Raw genomic sequence first — 12,239 nt, forward strand, 5'->3', positions numbered from 1 at the left:
CAATAGAACTTGATTGTGATATACTGTTATACTCGAGTAATCTGTTAGATTGACTAAGACAAGCTATTTTTAAGGTCAAATTAATCACCATTTGTGCATGATCACGAGATGAATTCATTGAACAGATTTCAGTACAGAAATTGAGCTGAGTTAACTCAAAAAAGTAAATCAGAACACTAAAAATTCAGATATTACAATCCCAGATAACAATCCAAAATTGTGATTAATAATAGATAATTCTTAACAATTGAACTAAATGATGTAACAAATAAATCATTTCACTTTTTTTTTTAATTTACTCCATGAACACAATATGATACAATTATATACAAGGTACTAGAAATGAGATTCAGTAATGACTGCTTAGTTCTGGACCACATTGAGCATTAGGAAACCAGAGTAAAATGAATTATTATACCCTTTTTCAGTTGACAACATACAAGGTAGACATCTTCATTACACAGTCAACAAATTACACAGTTGGAGAAAATATCGCACCATCTCCAATTTGTTTTAATGCAAACTATCTGATGTATCCAAATTAATTAATTTTTATTTCCATAAATTAAGGTACAGAAGTTGCACCAATTTGTATCAGTATAGCATCTAATTAATTTCAAAATACTTTACATCCAAGCTCAAAGCATTGTTTTTAAATGGGTAAACAACATATTAACTAATTTCCCAAAAAGCACATTACAATTCCATCTATGTATGATATATGTAGAGTTTGGAAACAATAGTTTTTCTTAAGTATGGTTCAGAGAGCAAATTTCCCAACAGTCACAGTCAAAGCAAGACATGCTATGTCACTTTAACCGCAACATTTTAAGTTTAAAATGTGCCAAAGCTGATGTTAATTGTGCTATTTACAACTGTTTCACAGTGAAAATGTTTTCAAACATAGTATCTCCAATTGATTTTTTGGCCTACATTTTTTGTTTAGCATAAAACATGCCCCTGTACCTGATAGTGTTCAGCTTCCCACCCCTCATTCAGTGTACAGCCTTTCCTTTCTTCCCTTCACTCCCGTAGATCCCAACAGCATTCCCCACTCTTCCCTTCCTTTCCCTCCCTCCCCAAACCCACACACACCCACACCCACCTCCAGATACACAGTATTCCCCCCTTCACCCCCACAGACGCAGACAGTGTTCTCCCTTCTGCCTCACAGACCCCAACAAAAATCTACCACTTCCTCCAACATGCCCCAACAAAATTCTTCAACCTCGATCAGGGATGCTGGTGGTATACTAGTAAATGTTATTGGGTTAGCAATATGAAACCCCAGATTAACATGGGTTTGTATCCCATGATGGTAGATGTAATATTTAAACTCCTTTGTAAAAACTGGAATTTAACAAAAACTAAAATGCTGACCACTGTTGATAGTGAGCCAGATTTTTATGACTAATGTTATGTTAACTCCACTTTCTCTCCACAGATGCTGCCAGACTTGCTGAGCTTTTCCACCAATTGCTGTTTTTGTTTCTCATTTCCAGCATTTGCAGTTCTTTCATTTTTTCTTTCCCAGTTCTGCCAAGAAACTTTGTACACCAATTCAGCATTAAACCTATTTGTTGTTTTGAAATAGTGATTGAAGAAATATTGCAAGATTGTACTTTCTGACCAAGCTGTGTCTACTGCATAATTTTGTTTAAAAACTTTAATTAATATAGATTTAGATATATGGTATCATTATTTTTGATTAATGCATAGGACCTTCATTGTAACCAGAAAGTATGCTCATTTTTATGTTATGACCACATACTGGAGAAACCAGTGACAGTGCATTCTGCTGCTCTTGGTTATAACAGTGTCACAGAATCATTACTGTGCAGAAGAGGCCATTTAGCTCGTGTCTACACCAGCTCAGAGCATTTTGAGGTAATGCCAATTGTCTGCTTTTTCCCCTTAACTATGCTTACCATTCCTACTTAAATAATTATCCAATATTTTCTCAAATGAACCGGTTTCTACCAGGCTATGCATTCCATCCCCGGACAACCTTTGCCTTATGAAAAGGCTTTCTCTTGCCACACATTTGCTTCTTTTGAAAAGCGCTTTAAACCATATCCTGAAATAAACAAAGAACTGCGAAAGCTGGAGATCTAAAACAAATAAAACAAAAATCGCTTTTGAAACTCAGGATTTCAGACAGCATCTTGGAGAGAAAATAGAGGTAAAGCTTCAAGTCCAGTGACCCTTTATCAGAATCCAGTTTGAAGAATAGTTCAATGAACGAACAATTCATTAGGTGCCACCTGCACGCATTGCCCATGAGGGCCTATGAATTCTTCCTCTTCCATTCAGTTCATCCAGAACAGAAAAAGACCCTAAATGCACTAACTCCTTCCTCAATACTATACAAAATTGAAACCGACAGATGGTGTTAAGTACAGCTATGCACTTAACATGTACAAATTAACAGCACTTAATTACACACAAAACTCTAACATGTCATGTTCTACGATGGGGGAAAAAAGGGAAAAACTCGAAGAACATAAGTCAACAAATAAATTGCTGACTAAGTTATTGTTTTTAAGATTAAAGAAACTCCTACCATAAAGAGACATACATTTCCACTCTCAACATAGAATACTAACCTTTATTATTTATGGTTTTAGCAGAGATCTCTAATGTTTCTAGAAGCTCTGAACCAATATTCTCCAGTTTGATGGTCAGCTGTTGCAATTCCCCATTAAAAAGGTGAATAGATACACTATTGGATACCTCATCACCTGACGACGGCAACAGAATGTGCGCAGACCTAGAGTAAAAATATTTTATCAGTTAATTTACATACAATTTTGCACAATGACGTTATGTTTTCATTGTTACTGCTTAGCATGAGGTTTGAGCTACCTTCAAGTACATCAGCCCACTAAAAATTAAAATCAAAACCACATAACATCTGCACATATACCTATTACAGTAAAATCTGAATAAGCAACATTAGAGACTATAGTTACTCCTCCTTGAACAAAGAATCCCACATGTCACCTGATGCACCATATTCTTCAGGTATTACCTTTTAACCATAACAAAATAGATAATTACAGGTTAAAAAAGGTAAATGGCAATATCTTGAGAATTACGAGACCATAATCAATTAATTTTGGTTAACAAATATTACAAATCCTAAACATAAGTGACATATCACAGTTAAGTTTGTTGCACTTAGCCAGTAGGTAGAATTTAATAATTTAATTTGTAAAGTCATGCCCCCTAACAAAACTTAGCATAATCTCTTAACCAATTACCAGTCAATTTGTTGAGCACCATATCTTATTGTATAAATCCTGTCAAATTGTACCAAGCTTTGGAGATGCCGGTGTTGGACCGGGGTATACAAAGTTAAAAATCACACAACACCAGATTATAAACCAACAGGTTTAATTGGAAGCACTAGCTTTCGGAGCACCGCTAAACTACCTGAACTAACTGCTAATAAAATATATTGCCCCAAAATATTATCTCTTTCAGTTAGGTTAGAAAAAAAATCAAATCATTCTAGTTCACATTACAATTGCCCTTGCCACTCCATTTGATCCATTTAACCATTAACAACAACTAACAGCCCCAATCAATTGACTGACTGCATTTTAGATAAAAGCTTTTATTTTAGGTAACAGCTCCATCTGCAGGCATAACAGTTCATTAAACTGCCAGTTTTGGGTTGGCGAGTCCGGTTTGTATTTGAATGATAACAGAGCATATAATTGGAAAATATTGCATTTTCAGTTTTAAGCTCTTTGATTACAACAAGTAGCATTACTTGAGGGAAAGAGGGGCATATTTCTGCATGGAATTTGTCCTTAGCTAGAAGTAGAATATATGAGAGGTTTGGATAATGTCGCTTTGAAAAAAACTTAATATACAGAAATTGTTCAAATTATAGGAAATGCTTTACATCTGGGAATAGGATTGGTGCAGTGGTTTTCAGCAGAATGCATGCTGACAGAGCAAAAATACTTTTTCAATGTTAATTCACAATCAATTTTGTACAATGAATTATTTTTTAATTGTTGTTGCTTTGTGCATTTATTTGAGGTTTATGCTACCTCAAAACAAATCAGTACACTAAAAATTCAAATCAAAATCACATAACATCTGCACATCTACATCTAATCCAGTAAAATCTGAATGAGTAAAGAGCAACCTTTACAGACTACAATTACTCCTTCTTTAACATAGAAGAATCCCACAATGCCACCTGATACAACAGGCAGAAATAAATAACTGATGTACCATATTCTTCAGGCATTTTTTTTAAAAACCATAACAAAACAGGTAATTACGGGTTCAAGGCAAATGATACAATTTTGAAAATTATAAGTGACTGCAATCTAATAATTTTGGTTTAAAAAATATTACAAACCCTGAAAGTATAAGTTTTATGTACTTAGCCAGCAGTTATAGTTTAATAACTCAGTTTGTGAAGTCATGAGAATGGAAAAGGAGTGTCTATGGGAACCAAGCAAGAATCATAGAAAAGACCGGGTTTCAAAAAATACTTAGAAATGTAACAGGTACTAGTGAGCTAGTTAGTGAAGTCAGCATAAGAAAGAAAAAGTCTAAATCAGGGTTAGTGCACGTTTAACGTTCAGGATTACACATTCCACTGCCAAAGGACTTACTGCAGTATCAACTGAAAGCCTGTACTCTTACAATACAGACAGAATATCTCAGTAGGGAGGAGACTGACTGTATCTCAGAAGTAGAGCCTCATGGAGCCACACGTCAATTCCCCCTGTAGCCCGAGAGAGAGGTATTTGCCCTTTCCAGACAAATCCGATAGCCTTGGCCACAAGCCTGTTAAACTGCCTCCCGCTCCAATGGTTTTGCTTCCCCTCCATATTAGCATAGGTATGTGAATCCCCCATTTACAGCAGACAAAACCCTTCTGCCTTAATCTCTTCCTATCAACACAATCATGAAGAATACAATAATCAGTTTCTATAATCCATTAACACATTATGACAAGACAGTCACATTTATTGGGCTTTGTAAATTCATAATTACCTACTTTAAAGTATGTGATGACAATCGTGCATGTGACTGATAACCCTTTTGTTTAATTCCTGTAAAATATGCTGTTTGTGTGTAGAGCAGAGATTCGTGAAGACGTGTCACTACAAGTAAACACATGGCTACTTTGAAGAAGTTTTGAATCTCTCACCGGCTGTCCGATAATAAAGCTACTGCTGTTGTACAGAAAACTTGTGTCATCCAGATTTGTGGAACAAAACAGACATCAACACAAGAAAAAAGATTAGGGAATCACAGTGCAGATTGCCTTATGGAGTTCTGATGTTGTGATAACACAGAGACTTAACTCAAGGAAGGACAAGACTGGGTGTTAAATACTCATGCGTACAAGGTATTCAGAAAAGGCAGAAAATTAACTAAGCAGAAGGGATAGCAGTTTTTAAAGAATGTCTCAGATTGTCCAAGCACAGCGTCAATTTTGTTGAGTTAAAGAACAAAAAGGACAATTACATTGCCAAGTGTAATTTATAGACTGACTCGTAGAAAGGATGTAGAACGAATCGGAGGGAAATTATTGAGAGATACCAACATCATAGTGTAGTTATAATGGAAGACGTCAATTACTCAAACTTCAATGCACAGGGAAAGGGGTGGGGGGGCTGCAACTGTTTCTGGATTGCTTGCATCAGAGCTTCCTGCAGTAGTATGTTTCCAGTCTAACAACAAAGGATAGATTTTAGGCCTGGTTCTTGAAGGAGAATAGGGCACTGGATCAAGCATCAGTTGGGGAATATTTAGGAGACAACGATTACCATATCTCAAGGTTCAGGATGATGGTGGAGAATCACTTGCAACAATTCAGAGTAGAAAAATCAGTTGGTGGAGAGCAGACTTGAATGAGGCAAGAACAGCTGGGAAGGATTAACTGGAATTAAAGGTTAGCATAAACAACTGTAACTGAATAATGGCTACTTTCAAACAGGAGATGGTTTGGTTCCAATCAAGTCATATTTCCTAAACTAGGAAAGGGAGAGAGAAATAAATACAAAGCTCCATGAACGAGAAAGGGAGTAGAAATTAAGAATAAGAAAAAAAAATGTGCTAAAATTGATGACCAAGAGGAATATTGAAGATTCAAAAGGGGGGAGAATGACAAACCAAATTAGAGAAGGAAAGGGAAATTAGGAGAAAAGACGAATGCCAACATAAAGCTATCCCATATTCTATGGCAATATAAATAGTAAAGGAGGAGTACAGCTGACTCAGGAATATAAGGGAGATTTACACCTCAATGCAGGGGTTTGGCTGAGGTGTTAAATAAGTACTTTGCATCTTTCTTTACCAAAGAGAGATGCTATCCAGACTATGATGATAGAAGATGGAAAATGATCACGAGAAGGTTTCAAATTTGAGAGAGAAGTAGTGTTGGGTATACTGTTGGCACTTGAGTTGAAAGTGAACCAGGACCAGATGAGGTACATTCAAGAATTCTGAAGGAAGAGAACATGGAAATTACAAGGACTGGCCGCAATCTCTCAAATTACTGTAGTGTTGAGGGAGGTACTGGGAGATTGGAAAGTTGCAAATTTTATAGCCTTATTCAAAGAAGGCTGTAAAGATAAGCCCACCTATTATAGACTTCATTAGCAGTGAGTTTGACTTCAGTGGTGGGGGAAGTATGACCTGGAACTGAACCAGCCACAAATACTGTGGTTGCAAGAACAGGTTAGAGGCTCGGAAAGTAATTCACCTCTTTCTCAAGGTCTGTTCACAAGGCACAAGTCATGAATATGATGGGGAATTCTCCACTTGACAGGACGGGTGAAGCCGCAAAACTCAAAGCTTGGACACTATCCAGGACAACATAGCTCAATTGTTAAGCATCCTAACTACACCCTTCAACATTTACTCTCTTCCACATTGTACCTTCCAAATACTTGTGATTTCGCAGCCCAAGTCTGACCTACAATGAAACGAAGGGAATTATTGACGATAATTTGACTTAAGACAGTGCTCTGATAAACTCTTGCAGTGATGCCTGGATGAGGTGGTGATTAACCACCAACAATCACACCCACCTTCCTTTGTTCTAGGTATGACTTCAACTTGCAGAGAGTTTCCCCCATTTGCCACTTATTTCAGTCTGGCGACAGCTCGCTGATGCCACACAGTCTAGAGAACCCATAATGTCACACTCTTTCACCTCTGGAATTCAGCTCTTTTGTCCATATTCCAACCAAGGCTGTAATGAGGATGCCAGCTGAGTGGCCCTAGTAGAATCCAACTGAGCACAAGTGAGCATGTTATTGCTCAGCAAGAGCTGTTTGACAGCACTTTTGATATAACTTTACTTCATTTTACTCAGGATCAAGGGTAGACTGATGTGGCACTAACTATCTGGTTGGATTTGACCTACATTTTGTGCATAGGACATACCTGGGCAATATTCTACAGTTGTTATCAGGTGGATAACAGCATTATACCTGTACTAAAACAGCATTATTAGGGGTATGGCTAGTTCTAGAACATATCTTCAGTCCTATTACTGGAATTATATCAAGGCCCAAGACCTTCACAGTACCCAGTATCTTCAGACATTTCTTGATATCATGTGGAATGATACTTGCTGAAAACGGTCATGAGATGGCAATCTCAATACAAGACCAAAATGACTTCTGGAGGTGGACGCAAATGATTCAGCCTCACCTTTTGCACTGACATGCTGCACTCTCCCATCATTGAGAATGAAAATATTTAGGAACCCTCAACCAGTTGTTTTTTGTTTAATTGGCTATCACCATCCATGGCTAGATGCAACAGGACCACACAGGATAGATGTCAACTGTTGTTTGTGGAATCACTTAACTGTTTATTTCACATGCTTTTTGGCAAGTAAGTATATACAAACATATAGACAAGGAACAAGTGTAGGGCAGTTGGCCTTTCAATTCTGTTTTGCCATTCAATTAGATCAAACCTAACCTGATTTTAACCTCAATTCTATATTCCTCCATGTCCCCAATAATCTTCCCTGCTCTTGCTAATCAAGAATCGAATTGGGCCTTAATAATCTTTAATCAGTCTGCATCCACTGCCTTTTGATGAAGGGAATTACAAAGTCACTCAACCCTCAGGAAAAATGTTTTTTCATCCGTTTTTAATGGTGACCCCTCCTCCCTTTAAACTATGACCCCTAGTTCTGGATATTCCCCACAACAGGAAATATCCCTTCCACATCCACCAGTTAACTCCCCTCAGGATCTTCCATGTTTCAATTAAGTCACCTCTCACTCTTCAGCTCCAGAGTATGGAGGCCTAGTCTGTCAAGCCTTTCCTCATAAAGCAACCTGTCCATTCCAGTTACCAGTGCAGTAAATCTTTGCTGAACTTTTCCAAAGCATTAACATCTTTCTGTTTGCATGGTGACCAGTACCGTATAGGGCACTACAGTTGCAGTCTCACTAATGTTTGGTGTAGTCCTGTGAGATAGCTTCACAAGATTGATATCTCACTTTTAGATATGCCTAGCACTTCTACCAGCATTGCCTCCTGCACAAATTATGGAAGCATGATTGAAGCTCTGACTTGACACAATCTTAGGGTGCAGGATATGCCAGGAGAAGAGGTTACAGATTGTGGTTGAGTACAATTCTGCTGGTGTTGATAGCCCACAGTAACCCATGACTGTAGTTTCAGTTGTTAAACCCATTTGAGGTCTGTCTTATTTAACATGGCAGTATTACCACACAACATGAAGGTTAGCGTCTCAAGGTGAAGACTGAATGCCATTTTCAAAAAGACAATCAGTGATCACTCCCACTGTCATGAATGGATGCATCTGTAACAAGTAGACTGGTGAGGACAAAGTCAAGTAGGTCATCTTCTCTCTCATTAGTTCCCTTATCACAAACCCTTGTCACAAAACATGTGCGTCCATTGAGGACTCAGCTAAGTCAATGACATGGAACTCCAACATTCAGTACATCGTGCTCTCTGTGCATTCTCCAACTTCTGTTCAAATGGAGCACAGATTTAACAGCAGGAGTTTGTCTTGTCTAATTTTGAGCTGGTGCCAGGAGATTACACAGGGTCTAAAGTGAATGTTAAGAACCCCCAAAGCAATCCCTTCCTAAATATATACCAGGTGCCATCACCTCGAGTGGATCTAACCTGCTGATAGAATCATACTTTAAGACAAAGTCCTACGAGTATGGCTAGGTCCAGTTGTTTCTTGCATTTCTGAGAGACAGCTCTCCTAATTTTGGCACAAGCTCCCAGACGTTGCTTAGGAATGTTTCTACACTGTTAACATGATTGTGCTAGTCATCGTCATTCATGATAGCCAGGTCGATGCCAGGTGTTCCCTTCCTTTTTTTCCCGACTGTGTCACGGTTGGGTTCAATAACAAAATACTTAATTATGAATTGAAAGCCTGGAGGTTTAGACTGGATTTGAGGAAATGTTTTGAACCCAAATAGCAGTGCGAATCAGAAATGCACTCTGTAGGAGGGAAAAAAGCTTAACCTTTACAGTTTTGTGGTTGAGCACTTGAAATGTCATAACATTCAAAGCTAGGGCTGAAGTGCTGGAAAGTAAGATTAACTTCAATACGTTGGCACAGACTCAATGAGCCAAATGGCCTCTTCTGTACTATATGACTGTAACTGGGTCAGCTTAAAGGGCAATTAGAGTCAACTATATTGCTGTGGCTCTGGAATTGAATGTAGGCCAGGCGAAGTGAGGATGACAGATGATCTTCCCTTTTAAAAAAAAAGTGAACCAGATGGGTTTTTATGACAAAAGTTACTTGCCATTTGACAAGCTTTTGAATTCCAGATTTTTATTTAAGTCAGATGACACCAACTGTCATGACATGATTTGAACACAAATTCAGAATGTCAGCCTGAGGATTTGGATTACTTGACCAGTGACAGGATCACTATGTCAATTCTTCCTCATCTACCATCATTTTGACAAAACATTTTGCAAATATAACGAGATTCAAATGTAGTTTCCAGAACAAATATACCTTCTAAAAGCTCATTTTCGCCCTGAGCCCTTTGCTCTTACAATCAATCATTCACTTCAAATATGTTTAAGATTCACCATCTCCTCTTCCTTCTAGCCATTTACACCGTTATTTCTCAATTTTAATTGCAATCTCAACCCCTCTAGCTTAACAGTCATATCTCAATTTAACTGTTAATCTCTCTCCCACCAAGTTGTTCTCTGACACAAATATAGCAAGAGAACCTCAACTTAAAAAGTATTTTTCTTATTTTCAAATTACTATTCAAAAAAATCAGAGTGAATTTGTTCATCCATTTTTGTGCATTCGTCCTTTGTAATTTGTTCCACAATATCACAATTGTCTCAGATTTTGAATAATTAGCATTCACCTTTTCAAATCTGAAACTAGCTGGTTAACTACACTACAGTTTTTTTTCAAAAAACAGCAAGCATTGATATTAGTCTGCCATTTTATTCACTTTGGCATGCTTCCGCTGTCTTCAATTTTTTTTAAACAAGTTCACAGGTAACGAAAACTAAGGCTCCATCAATGCACTCAGTTTCTCTGTTACAAATTCACATTGGGCGGGATTTTACATGGCACTGCTGTCCCTGATTTGGGGTGGGAAGGGGAGGGGGGTGGTGGAGGGAGTGGAATAGTGGTGGAAGAGAGGTGCCATCTCCCACACATCTGATGATTGCCCTCTAACAGGTGGATCAATTTAATGCAGGGACTTGCTTTGTGGAAAAACTTTGCAAGTCCACCTTCAGAAGGTTGACAGTTAATTCAATAGGCTGGGAGCTCGGCAGTTCCAGTTGTGACACCAGGTGCAGCAGTGCAACCATGTCCATCAGTTTAAGTAATTGGTACTGAGAAGTTATGCATAAATTTAGTGTTACCACAAGATGTAACATTTTAGAATTTACTTAGAATTCAAGAAAGCATTGTGTATTGAAATTTGTAAATGAAAAATTTGTAACTATTTTCCGTAACACACTGGAATATTTATTTAATTCTAATGGTTTTGATGTTACATAGATGCCCATTTGAAATGTGGGCATAATAATGAAGAGACAAACAATGATTCAAAATAGTGACAACAGAAAGATTTGCTTTTACAACAGATACAACAGAAAGATGGTATGCAAATGATATTTCATGCAATTAAATAGCAAAACTCGAACAGAATGTCAGGAGCCAAAACGTGTGCTTAGTGTGTGGGAGTTACTGTGCATGTCAAACTGAGGACCTGGCAAACTCAAAGTTAAGCAGCAACAGTGTCAGCATTTGTGACAAGGCACAATTATAAAGTCATTTTTTCACAGGTTAGTTTCCATTATTCATGTGGACTCTGGATATTATAAATTGACAAGTTGACCAAAAATGTGACAAGACCTTTTTTGTAAGGTTAGGACAGAATGTCTATGATGTTACATTTTCAATAAATTTTAACAGGATTTCGAACGTGAGTCTTGCATATTGCACAGTTTATAAAAATCCTGTATTTTTAATACAATGTTGTCACAGATTTTATTCACACAGATAATAAAATTTTTCAATGAATTAAGTCCCAAATAAAATTAAAACAAAAGGGCTGAAGATGCTGAATATTTTACTCCTCACTTCCCCAACATGTGTTTCCATATCGGTGGAAAGGCTGGCCACAGTTTACACTATAAAGCCACTGACTCCCACAGCTACCTCGACTTTAAGCCCTCACACAGTTTCCTGTAAAGATTTCATCCCATTTTCAGTTTTGCCATCTCTATTGCATCCATTCTGACAACGCCACCTTTCAGAGGGATGGGCTTCAGATACTTCCACCATTTTTCTCTGCTCATGACAGTGATTGACAGGGCCCTAACTAGTGTTTGACATATCTTCCACACTTCTACCCCTTCCCTTCCACAACAAGGTTAAATGTTTCCACTTCCAAAGGACTGAAAGCCACTACCTCTATCACCTCCAAAGGGATGCCACAACCAGACACTTATTCTCCTCCTCTCCCTGGTCAGTAGTATTCTGCAGGGACCATTCCATCCAGGACACTTCGATTCACTCCTCTTTCATTCCCAACATCTCTTTATACACCCACAGCATCTTCCCCTGCAATTACAGAAGATGCAATACCTGACCATTTACCTCCCTCCTCACCATCCCACATCCCAGATGTACTTTCCAGGTGAGGCAGCAATTCACCTGTACTTCGCTCAATCTCATCTACAGTATTCATTGT

The 12,239-nt window shown here is 38.0% G+C and overlaps 1 protein-coding gene across 3 annotated transcripts in view; it reads right to left on the reverse strand.

Moving 5' to 3' along the window:
- Positions 1-12,239, reverse strand: part of trappc9 (trafficking protein particle complex subunit 9) — a 607,852-nt gene that overhangs the window by 468,673 nt on the left and 126,940 nt on the right. For all 3 annotated transcript variants that reach the window (XM_060823567.1, XM_060823563.1, XM_060823570.1), the window contains one exon: positions 2,607-2,770. In XM_060823567.1, the coding sequence (XP_060679550.1) occupies positions 2,607-2,770 (164 nt within the window). The remainder of the gene's footprint in view (positions 1-2,606; positions 2,771-12,239) is intronic.

Source organism: Hemiscyllium ocellatum, chromosome 4 (genome assembly GCF_020745735.1).
Source record: "Hemiscyllium ocellatum isolate sHemOce1 chromosome 4, sHemOce1.pat.X.cur, whole genome shotgun sequence".
In the NCBI taxonomy this organism is placed as follows: Eukaryota; Metazoa; Chordata; class Chondrichthyes; order Orectolobiformes; family Hemiscylliidae; genus Hemiscyllium; species Hemiscyllium ocellatum.